Source organism: Bubalus bubalis, chromosome 13 (genome assembly GCF_019923935.1).
Source record: "Bubalus bubalis isolate 160015118507 breed Murrah chromosome 13, NDDB_SH_1, whole genome shotgun sequence".
NCBI classification, from domain to species: Eukaryota; Metazoa; Chordata; class Mammalia; order Artiodactyla; family Bovidae; genus Bubalus; species Bubalus bubalis.
The window spans coordinates 11696472-11720181 of record NC_059169.1 but is presented as its reverse complement, the minus strand read 5'-3'; the positions used below and the strand labels follow the sequence as shown (position 1 = coordinate 11720181).

General features: G+C 53.2%; 2 protein-coding genes across 12 annotated transcripts in view; one reads left to right on the top strand and one right to left on the bottom strand.

Moving 5' to 3' along the window:
* Positions 1-10459, top strand: part of FARP1 (FERM, ARH/RhoGEF and pleckstrin domain protein 1) — a 309007-nt gene extending 298548 nt beyond the window's left edge. For all 8 annotated transcript variants that reach the window (XM_044927132.2, XM_044927129.2, XM_045162548.1 and 5 more), the window contains exons 20-27: positions 1279-1347; positions 1611-1700; positions 2356-2438; positions 2541-2653; positions 3387-3550; positions 6795-6902; positions 7273-7424; positions 8979-10459. In XM_044927132.2, coding sequence (XP_044783067.2) covers positions 1279-1347; positions 1611-1700; positions 2356-2438; positions 2541-2653; positions 3387-3550; positions 6795-6902; positions 7273-7424; positions 8979-9060 — 861 coding nt within the window. In that variant the 3' untranslated portion in view covers positions 9061-10459. The remainder of the gene's footprint in view (positions 1-1278; positions 1348-1610; positions 1701-2355; positions 2439-2540; positions 2654-3386; positions 3551-6794; positions 6903-7272; positions 7425-8978) is intronic.
* A 3950-nt stretch (positions 10460-14409) lies between these two features.
* STK24 (serine/threonine kinase 24) overlaps positions 14410-23710 on the bottom strand; it is a 142471-nt gene continuing 133170 nt past the window's right edge. For all 4 annotated transcript variants that reach the window (XM_044927125.2, XM_025262647.3, XM_044927127.2 and 1 more), the window contains exons 8-11: positions 22642-22771; positions 21453-21521; positions 19560-19696; positions 14410-15501 (exon numbers count right to left, since the gene is read on the bottom strand). In XM_044927125.2, coding sequence (XP_044783060.2) covers positions 15465-15501; positions 19560-19696; positions 21453-21521; positions 22642-22771 — 373 coding nt within the window. In that variant the 3' untranslated portion in view covers positions 14410-15464. The remainder of the gene's footprint in view (positions 15502-19559; positions 19697-21452; positions 21522-22641; positions 22772-23710) is intronic.

The following is a 23710-nucleotide window of genomic DNA, read 5'->3' as shown; positions in this document are numbered from 1 at the left end:
TGCTAATCAATCACTATTGATGAAGCTGAAGTCAGAACTGGGGTGCTGGGTACACACTGCAGGACCGGCCTTTTCTGTATGTTCTTCTGTGGATCAACCAGCTTCATGACCCTTCAGTGTTTCAAGTCATCCCTGACAGAAATGGGAAGGAGGGATCCGAGGCCCTCAGAGGGCCACGTTCTAAGGTGGGCTGTTCCACACACCGAGGGCTAGTTGATTATCTTCTAAAAATTATCAAAATTACCTGATGAGTGGAAAGACGGCTCCAGGAGGTTTGTCTACATGTGGAATTTGAAAAATTGAGATTTCTAAGTGAGCATCTGATGTTCACGCTCCCTGCAGTCTAATTCCTAACACAGCTTTCGGGCATAATCCTACCACCCTCTTGCTGGGGTCAGGCTGAGATGGGGGTGCCACATCCTAGAAACAGGATTTCTTCCGAGGCAAAAGACCCCAGCACAGTCTGGCCTGAGCCAGGGCCCAGGGTGTGTTTTCTGTCCTAGGCATTGTGTGCCCAAAGAGTCCTTCCAGGAGCGCAGTGGGGGTTCATTTGGTTAAAACTCAGAGGCCTGGACTTTGTGAATTTTGTTCCAGAAGGAAGCCGATTGAGCTTAAGGATATTAAGGGCCTTTTCTTTTTCTCCTATTTCACAGGGGCTTGGGGTGGGACGGGGCAGGGGGGGGGGGGGTGTTTTTAATACTTTTTAAAATTTTATTTTGGTTTTAATATTTTTTAATTTTTACTGATTTGTTTAGTCAAGACAAGTCTTGGTTGCAGCTTGCAGGATCTTTGTTCTTCCTTGCTTGTGGCTCTTTAATTCTAGAACACAGTTACTAGTTTTTGATAACCAGTGTTTAAATCGTGAAGATGATCCTCTACTCATAGTTCTCGCCTATGGCATATCTCTCATCCTTGGTCCCCTGTTGCCCTGTTGTATCCCTCCCGGGTCCTTGGTCACCTCCTTGCAGCGGAAGCCTTCAGGGCCTGGGGGTGAGGTGCATGGTGACAGGTTCCAGTATGAAGCTGCCCATAGACCTCTGACCACCGGCTTCCCGTCTGGTACTAGAGCTGAAGTTAGCCTCAGCCTTGCAGGTTGCTGGCAAGGCGAGGCGCTGAGAGGCAGCACAGCTGGGCATTCAGTAAACAGGGGCTGTGATCGCTACGATTTTTAGCATGAAAGGGACCACGGTGGGTGGAAGCATCTCACATGGCTGTTGAATCTGCACAGACATGGGTCTGCAGGCTCCGAGCCAACTCGTGGGTGTGTTTTCTCTGCAGGAATTCATCCGCCTGGGCAGCCTCAGCAAGCTCTCCGGGAAGGGGCTTCAGCAGCGCATGTTCTTCCTGGTAAGTGGTGAGAGCCGAGCTGTCTGTCCTCACCACAATCGGTGACATGTGGGCCTGTGGAACCAGCAAGGGGCACGTGACTGGGCATCAGCCACCCCAGAGCGGGCATACGTGGGAGGCAAGAAGAGCAGTCAAAGCTGCTCAGACTGGAGATGTTGAGGTCCACGGGTTTTCAGAGTTCTGAAAATGTATCAGTTGTTTCCGCCCTTGTTGGTTTCAAATGGTCCCGTTAGTCTCAGCCGCTCTTGTCCTCCGTCCTCTAGTTCAACGACGTCTTGCTGTACACCAGCCGGGGGCTGACAGCCTCGAATCAATTTAAAGTCCATGGGCAGCTCCCGCTCTACGGCATGACTGTAAGTATGCGCCTGGGGCCCAGGCTGGGGGACCTGGTCCTCTGGGCTAGGAGCCAGTGACCGCAACAAGGAAGGAAGGGACGGAGGGACTTGATAAGGAAGTGAGAGCATCACGGGCTCCGTGAAAAACCTGGGCTTGGCTAGGGCTGCCCTGGAGGGGCCCTGGGACAGCACTCCTCCTACAGTGGGATGCACGCCCTGTTTCTTCTGGAGTCGGGTAAAGAGGCAAGCTGTCATGCCACGTGGTGTGGACGTGCCTCTTACTGCCTGGTGCCTGGCCCCCAGACCCTGATAAGCTGTGACCACACTGCCCACGGGGAGTAAAGACCAGGAAACCATCTTTCTCCCCAAAATGCCCCGTAGACGGGTGTCCACATTCTGTGAGCCTTGGTGAGCGAGGCAGACAAGGAACCAGTGTCCATAGGATTCTTTCCCTGGCTTATCCCCAGAACACTCCTCGGTGGTCAGGAAGAGAGAAGTCTATGGCTCTGCTGAGAAAAAGATAGTGCATTTTCACCTTGTATTTATCCTCCGGATTGGGATTTTTCTGACTTGGTCCCTCCGGGCTGTAGCCAGTTCAGTGAAACTTGGAAAACGCACAGAGTGTGGCCCGCCCCCTGCTTGACCCTAACTTACGGCCACGCTCGCCCTACAGGTGGAGGAAAGTGAAGAGGAATGGGGCGTCCCCCACTGCCTGACTCTGCGGGGCCAGCGCCAGTCCATCGTGGTGGCCGCCAGGTAACTCGGGGAGCCTGACCTTTGACCTGGGTACCCTCCCCCCCCCCCCCGCCCCCATCTCCCCATGGCCTGGAAAAAATCTGACGTCCATCTCTCCTCCAGTTCTCGGCCGGAGATGGACAAGTGGGTGGAAGACATACAGATGGCCATCGACTTGGCCGAGAAAAGCAGTGGCCCCGCCCCCGAGTTCCTGGCCAGCAGCCCCCCAGACAACAGTAAGTGTGGGGCACACAGGCCCGGGCCCCGGAGGGATTAGCCAGGACGCTGAGGGACCGCTCTGGCTCTCCGAGAGCATCCTAGGCACTGCTGCTGCTAAGTCACTTCAGTCATGTTCGACTCTGTGCGACCCCATAGACGGCAGCCCACCAGGCTCCCCTGTCCCTGGGATTCTCCAGGCAAGAACACTGGAGTGGGTTGCCATTTCCTTCTCCAATGCATGAAAGGGAAAAGTGAAAGTGAAGTCGCTCAGGACTCTTAGGGACCCCATGGACTGCAGCCTACCAGGCTCCTCCGCCCATGGGATTTTCCAGGCAAGAGTACTGGAGTGGGGTGCCATTGCCTTCTCCTGAATATCGCCTTACCAGTGCGCCTCATGTCCACAGTCTACATTTGTATTTTAAGCTAAACATCCAGAAACTGAGCAGTTATGAGCGAGCAGAGAAATGCCCTTTTCTGGGCCAGCCCTGCTGCTTGTCAGCGTCTGGGGGGGCGGGGGGGTGGGGGTGTGGAGAAAATACTATGAGGGGCTCCCGGGCCGGGGGGCTGGTGGGACGCCCCTTGGCCAAGCGCAAGCCCTCACCGCTATAATGTGACTTCCTGCCCAGGGGGGTGCCTAGGCTCTCCCTGTCTTTGCATTGCCGTAGGCCCCCCCAGGAGCAGGCGGGGAAACGCCTTCCTGCATTTCTTGGAGGGCAGAGATGGAAGCTCCCTTTTCGCCTCCCCCGGCAGAGTCCCCCGAGGAGGCGGCGGGCGACCAGGAGTCGGAGGACGACCTCAGTGCGTCGCGCACCTCGCTGGAGCGCCAGGCCCCGCACCGCGGCAACACCATGGTGCACGTATGCTGGCACCGCAACACCAGCGTGTCCATGGTGGACTTCAGCGTGGCGGTGGAGGTAGGGCCGGGGCGGGGCCGGGCGCGGCCTTCTGCGCATGCGCGGCGGGGCTGCTGCGGGACCGCGGGCGTGGGCCTCAGTCCACCCCCAGGCTGTCTGCATGCTGATGGTTTTCCCTTGCTCCCCCAGATCTCTTCTCTCGTGGAGTCAGTCGTAGGGCAGAGATGGTCCGTGTGGTTTTTTTGTGTGTCGGCACCGGAAGTTGGGGCTGGGCCACCCAAGCCCTGTGCTGGCGGCACCCTGGAGCCCCCCACCACCCGAGTAGGGTGCAGGGAGGGGGTGTGGTCGGGAAGCTGCGGCCAGCCAGGGCTTCGGCAGGTGTCGTTCATGGGAGAACCTGCGAGAAGCCCACTCTCTGGCGTGTCTGGGGCCAGGAAGCTTCCAGAACTCTCCAAACCCCATTCTCTAAGCATCCCCCAGTCCAGATTCATCATCCCTAACCTTTCAGAAAACGCAAAGCCCAGGACGTTCTAAAACCCATAAGTTACAGACATAGCCCATTGGCGGCGGAAGGCTGTTTACTGGTTTTATGGGCGCCCCTGTTTTGCTGAAGAATCAGTTAGATTCTGTGCTGTGACCCCAGACTCCACTGTCTGGGGTGCTAGGGAGGAGAGGCACTGGGGGATCTTTCTAAAACCTGACAAGTTCTGGATCCCCAGGTACACCTGGTCCAAAAGATGTCACATAAGAGATGGTGAGCCAAGAACAGCAGTTCATTTAGTTTTTGAATCAACAGTACTGGGACTGTGCCTAAGGTTTCTTGATGAACGTGCTTAGTTGCTCAGTCATGTCCGACTCTTTGCAACCCTGTGGACGGTAGCCTGCCAGGCTCCGCTGTCTATGGGGATTCTCCAGGCAAGAATACTGGAGTGGGTTGCCATGCCCTCCTCCAGGGGATCCTCCCAACCCAGGGATCTGCCGCATTGCAGGCAGATTCTTTACTGTTTGAGCCACCAGGGAAGCTGACTATCTTGATGGATAGGGTTGTCTGAGATGATTCTCTGGCAGTGACTGTCAGTTCCAAACAAGTGCTTTTATTGAGTTTCCCTGCTACAGATAATGTTTTAAAACCCATGCTTCCTTCTCAGAACATCCTCAGGGGACTCTGTGCGCACTGTCCCTGGCCTTTGGATGGGCTGGGCTGTCAGAACCATCCCCCCACCCCCCTCCAGAGAGGGAGGGGCTCTCTCTTCCCAAGAAAATACCCATCCTCATCCTCCTTCCCTTCACACTTACCACTGCATCTGTTGGCAGAGCTTGCCAACCAGAGATTTCCTCCAGGGAACAGGGATGTTTCCAGCAAGGAAGGAGCAGGGAAGAAGAACCAGTGATATTCCCTGAAGAGATACCTGATCAGATCTGCTGTCCAGGCGAGGCCAGGGGGAAAGGGCTGTGCTGTGCATGAGAAATCCTCTTTGCCTCACTTTATGCTCACCTTTACAACATGTAGTCAGGGCCGTAGAGAAGTCGAGAATTCGGTAAGAAAGCGCCTCTATAATCCCTGGAGGCACACAGGCCGCCGCCCAGACACAGCCCTGTGGGTGACAGTCGGCCCTTGTGCTACAGCCCCGCGTGTGCGGGGTCGGCTGAGTGGCAGAGCCGGTCGGCATGTGGTGACCACAGCCCAGATCATGCCCACCTCCTGCCTGGTTCTAGCCTGTTAGCGAAGAATGGGGTTTTCCATTTTTGAATGGTTACTACAGAGATCCAAATACTTGCTCTGTGATCCTTGGAGGAAAAATCTGCTGAGGGCTGCAGCCTGTGGAAGTGAGCCCCGGGCCAGTGCCAGTGGTTTTAAGGTGGCAGTTCCAAAGACAACTGCAGCCAAGAGAAAGGTTTTTTTTGGACTCTGTCTGGAGGAAGTTATTGGATTCGGTATAAAAAAATAAGCAGCATAAGAAAAGGAAAATGTGCTAATCTCATTCGTCCACATTGAGGCTTGTTTGGAACCTTAACGCTGTTGCAGAAGCATCAAAGCACCACTTGGTTGCCATGCTCACCTGCTGAAACTCTCGCCAGTGGGCGAGCAGCAGCCAGAAGGGGTGATGGCACGCTGTCTGAGTGCCCCTGGCCGTGGGCAACAGCTCTGCTTCCTTCCTTCACTCCGTTTCCCCATCAGACCACGGGCAACCTGTCGTCAGAGCCATTTAAACTCTTTTCATAGGGGCATTAATTAAAAGTGCCTGTTTGAGTAAATACAGAAAAGTCCCAAAAGGAGAGAGTACAGTAGACAGGTATAGTTGTGTGTGTGTGTGTGTGTATATATATATATATATATATATATATATATAGACAGGTATAGTTGTGTGTGTGTATATATATATATATATATATATATATATCTATTGTGAGTTTGCCCATTTCACCATTTTGAAGTGAACAATTTAGTGGTGGTGATGACAAGGCTATGTGATCGTCACCGTCCACTTTTCGTTGAGTCTTCCTGGCAGGCAGCTGCTGGCTTGTCAGATTCGTGTAGGCGCCTTCTTAGGGTCCTCTGAGAGGTGACAAGGGGGCTCTGGAGGGAGGACTCGGCTGGGAGTGCACAGTGATGTGAGTTCAGGAATGCCTGGTCCCACCGGTGCTGGGCAGGGCGGAGGACTGGGCAATGAGGCACTGTGCTGAAACCCACGTTCCAGCCACGGCCACCAGGTGGCGGTCAGGAGCCGCTGGCTGGCGTGGGGCTCCCGAGAGCTTAGAATGGACAGGGAGGGGTCCTTTCTCAGAGAGGCTGTAACAAGCACCTCCAACAGGTTTGTCCTGGAGGTCAGAAATCCAGACGTAAGTGTGACTAGGGGTGCAGGCTCCCTCTGAAGCCTGTGTGGCAGGAAGTTTCCTTGCCTCCCTGGCTTCTGTGGTTGAGGGCCAGCCTTGGTGTTTTGGGGGTTGTAGACACATCACTTGAGTCAGTCTCCGTCCACGTAGGCACGTCCTCTCCTCCTCATGAGGACATCAGCCATAGTGGATACGGGCCCGTATCCTCCTCATTCTACATCTGATGACCCTATTTCCCAGTAAGGTCCCATTGGGAGGTACTGGAGTGGGGAGTTAGGGCTTCAAGATATTATTGGAGGACATCATTCAACCAGAGACAGGAAAATTAAACCAGGTTCATATAGTCACTCTCCCAAGGGTTTCGCCCCCTATCAGGGAGAAAGGCCGTTTTCAGGGTCACGGCCCAGCCTGGGAACCCAAAGCAGGGGCGCCCCCACCTGTACTCCTTCCAGGCCTCCCTGTCTTGCAGAATCAGCTGTCTGGGAACCTGCTGAGGAAATTCAAAAACAGCAACGGGTGGCAGAAGCTGTGGGTGGTCTTCACGAACTTCTGCCTCTTCTTCTACAAATCGCACCAGGTAGGTGGCCAGGGTGGATGCTGAAGGAGCCTCCCCCAGCACCCTCTGTGCTTGGGGGACAGGCAGCTTTCCTCTGGAAGGATGAAGAACTTGACCCTTGAGCCACCCAGCCAGGCCATGCAAGGGCACAGCCGTCAGAGACTCCTCAGGTCCAAGTGGAGGCTTCCACCTTGAAAAGGGCCATCTGTCTGCTGGTTGGACAAGGGAGGGGGGGATGGCTTTAACTGGTGGCCAACACACTGGTGTCCACCTAACCCATCCAGGCCAGGACCTCTCAGCTAAAACTGACCATGGTAGGGTGAGAGGCTGCGGGCAGGCTCCACGCCTGTGGCCGCCTCTCCAGAACATCCCCCCCCCACCCTCTTTCCAGGACAATCACCCCCTTGCCAGCCTGCCTCTGCTTGGCTACTCACTCACCATCCCCTCGGAATCCGAGGACATCCACAAAGATTACGTGTTCAAGCTGCATTTCAAGTCCCACGTGTACTACTTCAGGGCCGAAAGCGAATACACGTTTGAAAGGTAAGTGTTCCCGGGCACCTGCAGACAGGACACTGCTGAGCTGTGGGCTCTCTCCCAAGCAAGTGAGCGGTAAGGCCACCCTAGCAGCAGCTACCTGCAGCCTGGACGTCCGCTTCTTTAAAATGAAAGTATCTCATGAGATCTGGGTTCCCTCTGGCCAGTGCAAGGACGCACCTGTTTTCCTGGGATAATGGAAGCGTGAGTTTCCCTGGAAGCATCAGCCCTTAACCTGGACGCTTGTTCACACACTACGCATGGCACACTTTTTGATCTTGAACTTGTTTTTCAGTTAATGGCAAAAGTAGCTTAGTCCTTCAGGCCACTTAGTCCTTTAGTGGCCCAAAGGCTAAGTTTCAGGTCAAAAGACATGAGGAAGAAAAAAAAAATCCCAGTGCCCCTGAGTGTTCCCTGATCAATGAGACTGGTTCCATGGTATAGAGACCCAGGGGCAGTGGTCTTCCTTTTAGCCAAGAGATGGAACAAAAGGAGCCAGGCTAGCTCATTTGCCCACATTCAAGTACAAGTTCTGAGTCTTCTGGGTCCTAACATCGTGGGGCAGGCTGTGAAAGCAGTTGTCAGTGCCAAACCACCCCTATTAGGGTATTTCTCTCCTGGCCCCACTGCCGTGAGCCCATGAGGCTTTCTGATCGTTGCGCCAGTTATGATCCATGCACGAGCCCTAGTAAAGTTAGCTTGCTGCAAAGAGCACAGAGGTTTAAAACCAGGGTTGAAGGCGCCTGAGACATCCCAGAGCAGTGGTCCCTAAGCGACACTGCCTAAAAAGTGAGCCCGGGGATTAGCAGTCCTCAAATGTAAACTGAGATAATGTCGCCTGGCATTAGGGACTGTCTTCCCTGGTGGCTCAGATGGTAAAGCATCTGCCAGCAATCCAGGAGACGGGGTTCGATCCCTGGGTGGGGAAGATCCTGGAGAAGGGAATGGGTCCCCACTCTAGTACTCTTGCCTGGAAAATTTCATGGATGGAGGAGCATGGTAGGCTAGTCCATGGAGTCGCAAGTTGGACACAACTCAGCGACTTCACTTTCTTGTTCTTAAGCCCTCTAATCTCCACAAAGGCAGGAAGCTGGGCCCACCGCCCCGAGTTTTCTCCATCAGGCACTACTGACGTTTCGGACCAGAGGCTTTGTTGGGGGGGCGGGGATGGATGTGTTCAGCAGCAGCCCCGTACTACAAATACTTCAATGTATAAAATGGTATTCCCTCGAAGCAGGATGGGGCCCCACCCATTGTCCTGAGGAGGATTAGGAGTGGCCAATGCAGCCCCACCTCCGGCACTTCTGCAGGATGAGTGTGCCCATGTCAGTGGTTCTCAAAGTGGGTTCCTCAGGAGTACCAAGAGGAACCCTTACCCCCCACCCTCCGCCTTGGTTTTTACCTGGGAGCTAGGAGTTCATTTACAATCTTTTCTGTTAAAATAGATTATCTAGCAGACTGTGTGTGGCTTTGTGAGGAACAACTGCCAAGGGTCAGGAGCTGTAACAAAGCAAGCACTTTTTCGCAGGCCCTGACAGTTATTTCTCTTTCTCGTCCTAGATGGATGGAGGTGATCCGAAGTGCCACCAGCTCGGCCTCACGTGCCCACGCCCCGAGTCACAAGGAATCTCACGTGTATTGATGGTGGGGACACACGTGTGGATTGCTTCAGCCGTGGTGACTCTTGGCAGGCGTTTCCTCTCTTCTGTATTAATGAAGCCTAGTAAAATTAACACCTGTCTGGAAAACAAAAAAAACAATGGTTTCGCAGCAACTCTCACCTGTCCCCACAGGACCATTTTTAAACCTTGTCTTTTCAGCTGGTAATCTCGCATCTGCACGGGGCCGCACCCGCGCCACCTCCGCTGCGGGCGGCATCTTGGCCCCTAGGTGGGCTCTCTCCAGCCCGTGCCAGTATTAAAACACTGTCATGGAGATAGTGCCAAATGACCTTTTTTCCTCCACGGCTGCCCCTTAAAGCAGTACCAACACATCTGTTCAACCACAAGACAGGGCAAGTGTTTTTTTTTTTTCCTTAAAACTCGGGGGGTTTTTGATTTCTAGGTTGCTGCATTTTACAAAATGGGTTTTCCAGTGTTTGCAATACACGTGGCACAATCTTAACAAATGAGATCATTTTCAGATTTGGGTTCCCCCCCCACCCCAATCTTTCTACTTTTATAATGATAGGAAATTAGTAGGATTTTACTTCTTTGATAAAACGAGCAATTTGCAGCATCCTTGTAGCCCACTGGGGGCTTCAGGCTCCAGGGAGACGCTGGTTCCCAGACCTACTTCTTGGCGTAGGTTGACCAAATTGTTGAAGTGATGGCTATTTACGCGGTGTGGTGGGTTGTTTTTTGTTGAGAGAAGCTCTCTGGACTGTCAAGTGTACCGAGTGCCGTGTCGAGGGGAGGGTAGTAAGCCGTGGTGTTTTGCTGTTTCACAAGCATGAGAACGTGTATGTCAGTGGCCAGGGCCATCTGTGCTGTGTTGGGGCGTGGGTGTGGGGGCTCCGAGTTGTGGTGCGTACCCCCCACCATCATACCTGTGTCCTCCTGCAACTGTGGTTTGGAACTGCACCCTCATATATATCTATCTCGTGCCTGTCTTCACAAACCAGTCTTTCCTCCTTTTGGTACTCACCACCCCCAGGCCTGGGCTATGGACGGACATGTGACATTGCACATCCTTGATAGACGACACAGGGAACAGGGCTCCAGTGACCGCTGGGGCCGCCAGTCAAAATCCGTTTGCCTGTCTCCATGGGGAATCGGGTGGCCGCCATTCCCTTGATACTGTTGAGCCCCTGTGGGGGGCGGGGGGCGATGGGGAACCCTCACCTAAGACACCGACAGGAGGAGCCCAACTTGAGGGGGCTGTGACCGGCGTATGCGGAAACACACAAATGGATGAGGAACTCAAGATGTGTGAATCACTTGCCTTACAATCTGTACAGATCGTTTTAAGTACTAACAAAAGGGAATTAAAAAAATACCTCACGCCACAATCCAGCACACTCAAGTTTTAAGGCAAAACAACCCATCTTGTCTCGTGTCTTTTAACTACCTCTCGGGGTGGTGGGTTGGGGAGGGGGCTGGTCACGGGGAGCGGGGATGAAGGGGTGCCGAGGTCCAGCCCCGGCTGATCCAGGGCATTCGAAGGAGAGACGGCTAGGTGACCTATTCAAATGTTAATTAGAGATAATAAAAAGTAATAGAATGAGGATAGCTCAGTAGGAAAATTCAGTGGAGAAAAGAAGCTGAGTGGCTTGGTTTACGCAGAAAATCAATATAACCCATGACACCAGGTTAGCTCTGACCACGGAGGCCGCAGGCGCCCTCTCGAATAGCAGAAGGTGCCCCACCTTAGACAGACACCTTCTCGAGTGGGTCTTAGAAGCCCAGGCAATGGTCGCAGAGGATATCCGCGCTCCAGATGGACACTCAGCTGGAAGTTAAAGGGAAGAAAATGACATGGGGAGACCAAGCGTTGGTGAGCAAGGCCCCTAGCTTTATTTTCAACAGGGGTTTTTATACCCTACGTTTTACACATAGAGGATAATAGGGGATGCAAAGTCAGCAGTCTTTGATGCTTATCAAAAACCAGGGTTTCTTTCCTGCAAATTTATCGTATACAAATGGTTTAGGTCATTTACATCATCTTCTGGCCAGAAGGCCTATAAACATTTTATGACTCTTGACAAGGACTTATCAACAAAGACTTCTTTTCTCTAAGAGTAATTATTTTAAGGTTTGGCGCCATCTTTCGAAGATAAAATTACATTCCTATAGGGCGGATGTGTAAAGAATTTATTACCTTAAGGGTCTAAAGTTACTAACACCAAGGCCACTACTTATTTTTTCTACATACCAACTATATTAATTAATACACATTCAAGGATACAATACAGGGGATGTGGAAACTTGGCAGCAAGCATTGGCTCATCAATGAAATCTTTTACTAGTTTTATTCTGACAGTTTCTAACTCTCTGAGAGGCTCTAAGCTATTTGAATATCTTAGGCTTCCCGTGCCTCTCGAGGCTGGGAGACTGTAAACAATCGTATGCATAGCTGTAGGTGTCCGGGTAAACTTGTCAGGCGAGTTAGAGAGCCATCTGAGGGGTTTGGATTTAAACACTCCTAATTGCCCAGGAACTTTATTAATTGGAGCTGTAAGTTAACTCTTAGAGAGAGAGAGATGGTGGTGGGGGACAGCCCCCAGTAAAGTCAGAGGTGAGAGCACAAAGCAATAAAGTAGGCAGACTCTGGTTTTGGGGGGGAGATGCTCGAGAATATCTGGGGGCACTCCCGAGGCTCGATCCCGCCTTTGCGTATGCCGCGCCTCCTTCCTCATGACCTTTGTCACGAGTGGAATGTCTCTCGCCGGCTCCCGGCAAAGGGGTGAAGACAACTGCTCGCGAAGACAGCGTCTTTGGAAAAACTTGGAATCGGATAAGTTTCATCTGCTTCTCCCAACTTGGGAAGCAGAATATTCCGAGAGACCTGTCGTGGCTCTGGAAGATTTAAGGCTGAGGACAAGATGGGGGTACCAGTGCCCATTGGATCCCAGTCCGCGAGCATCTCCAGAAGCCTCCCTGGTCACTCACCTCTGTGAGGCTTGGGAAGAAGTTGTCTCCTAGGTCAGTCTTCTGTCCACACCTACCTGTGTCCCTCTGCGACGTCAAAGAGAACCCAAGTCCAGATCACAGGGGTGATTCAGACCACCCCCAAGCTGCTGGAAACACTGGGTTTCAGGGACACCCTCCACCTCAGCCCATTCAGGCTGCTGTTAAACACACCATCAAGGGGTCGCATATAAAACACATTTCTTAATAAACAAGCAGGAAAACCAGTCTGTCTTAACGGTTTGGAGGCTGGAAGTCCAAGATCAAGGTCCCGGCGGATTGGGGCTCTGGTCCGGGGGCCCGCTTCCTGGCTCACAGAGGCCGTCTCCCCAGGTGGTGGAAAGGGTGACGGATCGCTGTGGAGCTGACCTCAGTCCTGAGGGCTCCACCCTCATCACTTACCTCCAAGGACCCCACCCACCACCTCATACATGCAGACCTGGGGTTGGGGGGCGTGGGGCGGAACCACAACACAAACATTGTCTATTTGCTCTACACACAAAGACACAATTACAAAAACAATTTGTTTCTGTGAACTTTATTGACCCTCGAATGATCCAGACCCTGTGCTTAAGAACACGCCTTGCAGCAGCACTCCCCAGTTATTGCCATTATTTTATAGCAGAAATACAGAAGCCATGTTTAAGGAAGGAAAAAATATAAAAATGCTTATAAATAGACCGCATGTTTTGCCAAAAGGAAGGTACAAAATGCCGCGTAAAGAATAGAATGCTTCAAAAGACCCACTGGAGAACAAAACCGTCAGGTCGGGAAGGTGGGCGGCACTTGGTTACAGCGAGGCAACCCCAAGGCTGTTAGGGCGCCGAGGCCCCCCGACCACAGTGATGCAGCCCCTGCAGAAGACACAACTTTGAAAGTGTAAACCACCAGCCACGGCTGGCCCACCGCTTCCACTTCCAAAAAGGCCGGCTGTGCTTCCATGTGGGCGCCCCTGCCACCTGAAGTGTGGCCAGACAGCCCGCTGACCGCCAGAGGCTCCGGTGTGGCACTCAATGCACCTGGAGTGCTGAGCTCACACATCTGGCTGAACACCACCTGCTGCTTACAGGCCCGAGGGGGTCCTGCTGGAGCGCTGGTGCCTGTCTTTTAACAAAGGACCTGACATGTACCAATGCTAGCCCCCTTGACTCGGCGAGATGTTCTGTCTACAGAAAGCAAGCCGGAGAACTCACAGGGGAAGGGGACCCACTTTCCAAAGCCGGTCAAAGTGCGCCTTTCCCCTCCTCGAGAAGGCCATCAACATTAGATATTTCCAACCAAATCCCAAAGCAGTCGGCCGCTTGACCTGGGAGACGTGCGTTGCTGCCCACCAGCGGCTGCTAACCGGTCGCACCACCTCCCCGAGCCCAGAGTCCCGTTCACCCGTCAGCGTCACCATCACTCACACCAGCGTCTGGTCTTGAAACCACTGTCCGTATGCAGGTCTGAAGAACTCGAGGTCAGAAAGCTGCTGTGACGGGGCTCTTGAGACCAGCTGAGTGGCACACCCCCAGGGGAACACGGCTCTGTCCTCTGATGCTTTTCTCCAATCATGATTGAAACTCACCTGTGGCTTATGCCTCACATAGGGAAACAGCCAGCCCCCTCATAACTCTCTCCAAAACACAAAACGAAATCCTCTCAATTCTTCCTCTTTAATGTATTTGCATGAGGAGAAGTCGCAATTCGGTTCTATGTCTCCTAACCAAAATGTATCCCTTATAGAAATCAACAACAACCGAAATCTACTTTTAATTTAAAAATCATGACAATTTTAGAGTTTTAAAAACTAGGTCCATTCCATTGCCGAACAAGAAGCACCCCTCAGAAGTCTCTCCCGGTGACTTCCAGGACACGGGGCCTGCAGATAACTGACCTGTCCTCAAGTTTTCCCAGTAACTTCCCTCCTTCCAAAAAGCCTTGGATTCCACCTCAAGAACTGCTACTCCAGCAAGAGTCGACTGTGATTCGTATCAACAAATATACAAGAATGTCACACGTAACTCAGATCGGTGAAGAAGCACGGCAAGAACTCAACTTCCCATCCCAGAGACCCCTGCCATGGGCTGAAAAAAGTACAGACAGCTGGCTGACCAACTGGTAGACACCCGCTCCTTGAAGGAAAAAAGCAAATGCCTCGGAAGACAGAACAGTTTCACCAACCAGCAGCAGTCACCCATCTCTTCAGAGGACAATTTTTAGAAGTTGCATAGGGAGCTGACCTGGGCATTTCCATAGCTTGAATGTGGGCACTTCTTCCTGCAACCTCATCAGTGCACACGCACGCACACACACATACACCACACACGGCAGGTACACCGCCCCCTCTTAAAGAGTCACGTTCCAAGGAGAGTATGCAAAAATCCTGTTATAAAATTTATTTGTGAAAGCATTCAGACATGTTGAGGTTTCGAAAGATGATATGCAGGTTTCACTACAAGGTGCAACAGAAAACCCTACTGGGAGGACGGGCCGGCGGGCGCCGGACCCGGGCCGGGCGCGGCTCCGGCCAAAGCGAGACAAGGACGCTTCATCGGGGACAAACTTGAAATAATTTAAAGCTTCATGAGGCGCGATATGTTTCCATTTAAAACACTAAGAAATAGTACCATCGATGAAAACAGGAAAATCAACTTCTAAGTGTACCGAAGGGGTCGTAGGGCACGCAGGAGGAAAAAAAATCTGCATTTGCTGAGGTACAAACAGAGGGAGTGTTCCCGAAGAGGGGCATTTAATTATTATTAATGGCAAACCCTGCAGATACAAAATAAAACCCAAATCACTGGTCACATAATTCAAAATTTACATGTAATAAAGGCAAGGCAATAGACTCAAGTCATGGCCTGTCAAATATGTACTCCACTGACGGTATCTACAGAAGCACTTGGCCGAAGCGCACACAGTGATTCCTATGCACGCCGAGAGGGTTTTCCGTAAAAATGACGCTATTTACAAGTCTGTACACTGATCCACCAGAGCGATTTCTCCATCTCCTGGGGCGGGGGCGGGGGTGGGGGTGGGCGGGGCGGGGGGGTTTGCTTATCAACGTAAAGCAGGATACCTGAGGTTTCATTTCTTCAGTCGCCTTATCATAATCCCAGATATACACTTCAGGGTTTATTTTTGTTTTCAAAGACACTTTCCTTGATATGTGCACTATGGTCAAAATTAAAAACGAGAATAAAATAATCGCTTGGAGGAGCTGGCCTTCCCCCACCCCATCCGGAGTCCATCAGGCCCCAGGCCAGCAGGGAAGGGCTGTGGGGCCCTGGACAGGTGACCCTGCGGCGGGAACGGCCCCCCGATGGTGCGCCTCTTCAGCGGAGTCAGCAAAGGCTCTCGTTGAGTTTTGAAAACGAAGAGGGTGAAGAAGGAAAAAAATAAAAGGAAAAACAAAACCCCAAATGCCAAAGGGATTTCAATGGGATGAAGTTCCTCCACCACTTAGAGAATATCTGGGAAGAAACAAAACAAGAAACAGAAGTCAATGTCATTTTCTCTAAATTAAAAAAAGAAAAATTAATTTGCAAAACTTCAAGCAACGATCAAAGTCCTAGTTTTCATAGACAACCCCAAGTTGTAACAAATTAATTAATGGTACAAGCTACCAGTGAGCTAATTATAGTATGACATGAAGAATTCATAAAACTACGAAAATCACAATTCCAACACTAAAAACTTAATAGATAATTTAAAAGTTAGAATGTGTTCAGCGTCCCAGGAGAGAGAAAAAAAAGATACAAATAAAGAGGTAAATGATATACCTTTACTTACAATCAATTTTTAAAAATTGAAATATTGATAATACCCAATGACACAGTAAGATCCCAAGGGCGCACGTGCATTCCAATTTGATCAGTCTAAGAAACTCTTTTTGGCCACAAAAATATTGATGGCTTGTTCATGTAATCTGCTTCCTAAAACTCTCTTAGATTTTCAGTAATTACAATAATTAGGAAATGATTCTGATGTCCAACAATAGAGAAATGGTGACATAAAAGCGAGCTGAATGAAACAGATTACAAATCATAGTAATATTTAAGCAACATGAAAAATACAGATTAAGAAATATACACAAAATTACACGTCTGGCTTTACACGATTTATTCTACATAAAGACCAAATATTACGATCCAAAAACTTGGGTAGGTTCACGGCTCGTATGCAGCAATGGAAAGCGATGCAACACCCCAAAAATCATGGTGGTGGCTAGACTCAATGGTGGGACAGCTCCCCTCCCCCAAGAATTCTGCACATGGTCTCGCTTTGGGACACAAAGATGGGGGCAAGGTCCCTTTGATGACCAAAATTCCCTTAGTTGCCTCAAAATGGGCTGACCCAACCACAGGAGATGGCTGAGGATGAGTTTAATGGGACTTGCTGCAAACATTCCAAATTACGGGTCCTCTTTTAAGGACACATGACGCTCGCCCAGGGAACAAATGATTAGAAGATCACTGCAGATGGTGACTGCGGCCATGAAATTAAAAGATGCTTACTCCTTGGAAGGAAAGTTAGGACCAACCTAGACAGCATATTAAAAAGTAGAGACGTTACTTTGCCAACAAAGGTCTATCTAGTCAAGGCTATGGTTTTCCCAGTAGTCATGTATGGATGTGAGAGTTAGACTGTAAAGAAAGCTGAGCGCCAAAGAATTGATGCTTTTGAACTGTGGTGTTGGAGAAGACTCTTGGGAGTCCCTTGGACTTCAAGGAGATCCAACCAGTCCATCCTAAAGGAGATCAATCCTGGGTGTTCATTGGAGGAACTACTGTTGAAGCTGAAACTCCAATACTTTTGCCACCTGATGTGAAGAGCTGACTCATTGGAAAAGACCCTGAAGCTGGGAAAGATTGAAGGCAGGAAGGGAAGGGGACGATACAGGATGAGATGGTTGGATGGCATCACCGACTCGATGGACATGAGTTTGAGTAAACTCTGGGAGTTGGTGATGGACAGGGGGGCCTGGCGTGCTGCAGTCCATGGGGTCACAAAGAGTCGGACACGACTGAGAGACTGATGTCATGGGAGGACTGATGCTACACAAAAGGACCCACACATTAACTCAAAGTAAAACATACAGAAGCCTTTCAAAATGCTTCAGACAAAAGCCAGCCCTTCCTGTTTCCTCGGTGACCCAACTGGAATGACACTGAGGGAGGGAAACTGGGTCTGGGGCATCAGCCACGACCAGGCCGCTGTGGATGGCTGTGCCTCTGGATGGGGGACAACACAGGGAGAGCTCAGAGATCCAGACAGGGACCGCCAGGAGCAAAGGTCATCCAAGGGCTGGGGCAGAGTCCCACATCAAAGGAGGAAAGAAGGGGACTTCCCTGCTCGTCCAGTGGTTAAGACTGTGCTCCCAACACAGGGGGGCCGAGGTTCCATCCCTGAATAGGGAACCAGATTCCACATGCTGCAACCTGAAGTTCAAAGACCACAGCTAAAGATCCTGCAGCCAGAACAAAGACCCAGCACAGCCAAATAAATAAGGAAATATTAGGAGGAGGAGGACAAGAGAGAACTGGGGAGGATGGGGAATAAAATGCTAACCGTAATGCAGATGGCGGGCACTTAAACCCGTGTTATCCTGTGTTACGTACGGTCACACTCGACGCTGACGCCGGCATCGAGATGCAGGGAGTTTCCAGTGACATGTGCCGTAAAGTGTGAAACACAGCTGCTCCTGAGACTCAGCCCTACAAGGGGAAAGGCCTCTACGCTGACTGCATGATGAAACAAGAGCCAGACGCAGTGCGCTAAGGACTACACTGTTAACACCAACTTCACTTTCTTAAAGCTTTTTTTTTTTTTAAATAATGTGGCTACTAGAATATTTAAAGCCACACACGTGCCTCACACCATCCTTCTATTGAACAGAACTAGGACAGATCACCTGTGTCAGCAACTACAGGAAGGGAACAGACACAGGGATCAATTAAAGCCACACAGGCCACAGCCTCTGGGCCTGGAGCTGCGGGGAAACAGAGTCACGCACAGGCAATGCTGGTAACAACCTCAGGCGGTCCAGGACAACGTGGAAAACCTCAGTTCTCAGGGGGGCACCACAGACGCAGGGAACCAAAGCCAACACCGGTTTCTGGTTTGGTTCTATTTGTTTGACTCGAAGAATCTTTCAAATGAGAAATAAGAGCCGGTATGAAGCAGGACCAGAGAAATCAGAAAGATGGACCATTATTAATTAACTAGGGCAAAGTCTACGTGACATTACTATAGGATAAAATGTTCAATAATTTTAACAAAGCTATGTTAGAAATGTAATTGCACACACACACTGAATGGAGACACAAACCTGGGGGAAAACAAGGGTGTCTGGGTAAGCATATGGGCGACTGTTTAATTCTATTTTCCTCTATTTCTGTAATCTCTTAGTATCAAAAGTGGCGGGGGGGGGGGGGAGAGTTACCCAGACACCATACTGGATTCCCTCAACTGCCTCAAAATTGATGGTGGCCAAGTAAACAGTCTTCCCTCCAGCCTGAACATGAGAGCAGGTTAGGAAGTTGGAATGTTTTCACGAGGGAGCCAGAGTTCCATAGAACCAACCTGAAGGGTCAGCACTGAGGTTTTCTCTGATGCCCCCTTTGGGGGGCCTCGGGCAGCCCCTTCATGACCACGTCCATGTGGAAGCAGTGACCCTCCACGCCCCAAACCCCACGCGCCATCCAGCCGACATCTCAGGACAGATCTGAGATGCCCCGGTTCCCATGGAGGCCCGGCCAACCTCTAGGGAGAGCTCGGCACCTCACCTGGAAGGTGAGCCTCAGAACAATGACCTGCCTGGTGTTTTGCAGGGAAAAGAAAAGGGTTTGGGTGTGGAGGAGAGCTCGGCTCACAGAGCTGCGGGGCGGTCCACCTCCGCTCTCTGCAGCAGCCCCAGGGGACTGCGCTTCTGTGACCTCTTCCACAGGGAGACTCCCCAACAAACAAGCTCGGGGGAGCGGGTGGGAGGCCAGATGGGCAGTCCCACCTCCTCACTCAGGAAGGCGTGCCACCAGGGCCGCTGGCGAGGACAGGATGCCCCCAACTCCACCCCCCAGCAGGCTGCCAGAGACGGGGCTCCCTGCCAGCACCACAGGGCTTCTGGGCACGAGACAGAACCGAGAACCCGTACAGCCACCCGCCCAGAGAGAACACAGCTGTGTCCACCCTCGCTGAGCCCCAACCTCTGGGGTTTCTGGACCCCTGACTTAATTTAAAGCACAAATCCAAACAAGGAGTTACAGATGCCGGGCTCAGGACCACACCCCTCCAGATGGGCATGAGGCTGCATCTGGAAAGCTCAGAGCACCCGCCCCCCCCGCCCCCCGCCCCACCATCATCCAGTGTTTATGAGACAAGCGCCACAACCACAGAGCTCTCTGGGCCCTGTCAGGAGAGTCCAGATACACACGGTTCACCCGTAACCAATTTCTTGAGGACAGAACCCCCTCCCTTCCCCGGTTTTGCAGCCAGCCCCAGCCCTAGGGCACTGGGCACAGACACCACTCACCTCTGCAGCCGCTGCACCAGCTGGGCCACCATGGTGTCCGAGATGCCGGGGCAGGCCTCCTCCGCCAGGTAGATGGCCCCGCGCAGCTCCTCGATGGAGCCCAAGTTTCCTCCGCATGCCTGGCTCTTCTCCTTCAGCTGCAAACACAACACACGGGGCCGGCGTGACTCCCCCGAGGATGAGAAACCACGGGCATCTGTGATATGATGTGTGGCCCACACCTGCTCCAGCCACAGGGCCCCGGCAGCCTCAGCCCGCGCCATTCCCCTCCGGGAGGCCAAGAGCTCCAGGCAGGCCCTAGTCTCTGCCTTCCCCGGGGAGGGGGCTTCTGTGCACCTCTTCGTCCACACCCTCTGCTCCCTTCTTCCGTTTCAACCACCAGCAAAGCCCTCCGATGCCCATTCAGCTCTGGTCTGCAGCCAGAGCTGCAGCGCGGGCTGGAAACTCGGAGCTCCCAGGGTTACCAAGCGGGTGGCTAAGGCCTTGGGGTGCTGCCGGAACACTCGACTTCATGGAACCAGTGAAAAGTGAGTGGAAGCCACTCAGTCATATCCAACTCTTTGCGACCCCATGGACAACAGAGTCCGTGGGATTCTCCAGGCCAGAATACTGGAGTGGGTAGCCTTTCCATTCTTCAGGGGATCCTCCCGACCCAGGAATCGCACCCAGGTCTCCCGCATTGCAGGTGGATTCTTTACCAGCTGAGCCACCAGGAAGCCCATGGAACTAGGTGGCAGCCCTAAATCCTGGGGAGCCGGTGTCCCCTCAGCACCTCTGCCAGCCAGGAACTCCCCAAGGGGGATTCAAGGCCAAGCAGAGCCCAGGATGACCCTGTGGGTCCCTCCCACCTAGGATGCCCCACCCAGGACTGAGGAGCCCCTGCTCGAGTCTCCCTGGAGAGCTCTGATCACGACCTGAACAGAAGGGGCTGGGTGGCTCACTCGGAATTACCTTAAAGGCGGCGTGAGCCAGGAGAGTCCACAGGGCAGTGTCAGAGGGGACTATTTCCAACTCATCTCCTAGTTGATACGAACCCGATGAAGAACAACGTTCACCCTAAGACCCACTCTCGAAACACCTCTGGATGCCGTACACACGCACCTATCTACAGGGAGTGGGGTGCCGAGAGGGCATCGGGATGCAGTGGCCGCAATCAGGGCCCCTGTGGGGTGAGGCCCCTATTGTGGGGGCTCCCCAGGAAACCTGAGGACTCCAGGCAATCTGGCATCCCCTTAAAGTAAACATCTACTTTTCACACTGCCATCATTGGGAGGACTGATGTTGAAGCTGAAACTCCAATACTCTGGCCACCTGATGCGAAGAGCTGACTCACTGGAAAAGACCCTGATGCTGGGAAAGATTGAGGGCAGGAGGAGAAGGGGATGGCAGAGGATGAGATGGCTGGATGACATCACCGTCTTGAGTGACATGAGTTTGGGTAGGCTCCGGGAGCTGGTGATGGACAGGGAGGCCTGGCGTGCCGTGGTTCATGGGGTCGTAAAGAGTCGGACACGACTGAGCGACTGAACTGAACTGAACCCAAGTCTGGCAGAAGCAGAGAGGCCAGGCTGCACCCAACCAGGTTCAATAGAAAGCAGCACAACTGAAGTTCAAGTCGCCCTGGGCCAGGCTGCTAAAGTCCCCGTGGACACTGCTGGCAGCCGCGTGGCGACAGCTCCCAGGACGATGGGCTGGAGCCCTGGGGAAGCAGGAGGCCCTCCTGGAAGGCAGGGCCCAGCCCAGCCGGCCTCCGGGAGCACAACCCACTGTCCTCCTGCTTGTGTCAGCCGCTCCGACCTCCCTGATTCCAAGGGCACCCTGCCAGAGACATGAGCACCTGCGCCCCCTTCTTCCCCTCTCACCTGGCCCCCAGCCGTCCACTGGGCATCTTACCTCTGCAAAGAGCGGAGAAATAATCGTAGATAAACACTGGGAGAAAGGCCTCTTTGGGATGTCTTTCATCTTGGGAGGAAAGAAAAGGTAATGAGCAATGTTGTAACATCCATACTTGCCGGGGTTCCCTGGACTCTGAGACACGGCCGCAGTGGCAGCTGCCTAGGGCTGCCTCACTGTGTTTCAATTGACGATGGGGGACCACAGATACCATCCCCTGTGGAAAGGCACGGAGCGCCAGGGAGTGGCATCCTGCATGGACGCGGGCAGGGCCGAAACTGCACCGCTGGGCCACGCATGGAGAGGGCCTGGAGACAGCGCTCACGCCAGGGCCGGCTGCCACAGGGGCCGTCACAGGACAGCGCTGCCTTCTTCCTCTTCTGCAGCCTCCATCTGAATGCGTAATGATGCCTGCTTCTCAGAGCGGGACTCTAGGGTCGCCAGGGGACAGCCACTGGTCCGCTCTACCGAGGAGAAACTATGCCTCTGTGCTTCAAAACCATCCCTCAAAATATACAGTTTTTCATAAATGCCAACAGGCACAAAACCAAGTCATCGAAAATTACATTTGTCAGTCGCTCGGTCGTGTCCGACTCTTTGCGACGGAAGCCCGTGGACGACTGTAGCCCGCCAGGCTCCTCTGTCCACCGGACTCTCCAGGCAAGAATACTGGAGTAGGTTGCCCTGCCCTCCTCCAGGGGATCTTCCCGACCCAGGGAACAAACCCGGGTCTCCAGCACGGCAGGCAGATTCTTTACCACCTAAGCCACCAGGGAAGTACCAAAAGCGATGTGTTTAAGATTCCTTAAAACTCAATCCTCAAATCCCAGTGCCTTGGTGAGGAACGCCATAGTGCACCAGAGGCAGAGTGTTGTCAAAAGCTGGAAAGTCGTTTTGAGCATTTCCCAGCCACCCTTCCCCACCCCCTACAACCCAGTGTCAGAAACGCTGAGCTGACAGTGCGGCCACAGAGAGCAGCGGCAGCACTGTGAACCAGGCCGGCACCCAGACTCGCGGCCCGGCCTCGCTGGGTAGTCAGACAGAATGGAATCCCTTAATCTGTCGACTTCCTGACAGCAAAATTCCAACACAGGCAGCCCACGAGAACAGCAGGCTTCACGCCAAAGTGGGTCCGAAACGTCGCCAGTCCTGATGACGAGGGCTAGTCTCTCCGCACGCACAGACGTACCTTGTTTCTTTCCAGATCCGACGGCTGGAGAGCTCCGTTCTCCAGACTCTTTGGATCCTTCTCCCGGATCGTGAAGATCCAGTCCCCCGAGTCGCTGCCTCCGGAAGCCTGGCCGTCTGTGTCCGTCTCCCTTAACACAGAAACCCAGGTGCGCCCGTGAGAGGGCGCCAGCTCCATGGAGGGGGTGGGGACGGGGACTTTGTGGGCGGGAGGGGCGGCCCCCCCCCCACACTCCATGCCCGATCCAGTCCCTCTGGGGCTGCAGAATCCCACCCTGCCCTCACCCTCTCAGTGGTGGGACACCCCGTGGGGATGTGGCTCCCATCACTTCCTGTGGAGCGGCTGCACCACCAGCTCCGTCCACCCCGACGTGAGCACGCAGCCCTGCCCACTCAGCTCCCTCCCGGCCCTCAGTCACAAGCTCCATCCACCCCGACATGAGCACGCAGCCCTGCCCACTCAGCTCCCTCCCGGCCCTCAGTCACAAGCTCCATCCACCCCGACATGAGCACGCAGCCCTGCCCACTCAGCTCCCTCCCGGCCCTCAGTCACAAGCTCCATCCACCCCGACGTGAGCACGCAGCCCTGCCCACTCAGCTCCCTCCCGGCCCTCAGTCACGAGCTTGGACACGTCACCTCCACTCCTGCCTCCATCTCTTACTCTCCGCTCACCCCCAAAACCCACCCTGTACCTGCACGCACCATGACCAAGGCCGCCCTCTGTCCTCATGCTGTTGGGGGCTCAGCAGCGGAGGCTCCCACTCATCGGCCTCACCTAGAGCCCGCGGCTCCCAGCACCCAGATCTCCTCCCACCCGAGCGGTCCCGCAGGCTCTCCCTTCGTGCTGCTGTTCCCCAGGGCTTGGTCCTGGGCCCCGGCCCTTCCCCGCAGGAGCGTCCTCAGGGCTGCAATGACCATTCACAGAGTGGCGCTCTAAGTCCACATGGTCTGCCTGTACCTCTCGCCTCAAGGCCAAATCGCGCCGCTGCTCCAGATGAGACACACCCTCCTGGAGACCCACACGTGCCCTCGTCAAAGCCGGCTCCCTGAGCCCTGGCCTCCCCAGACC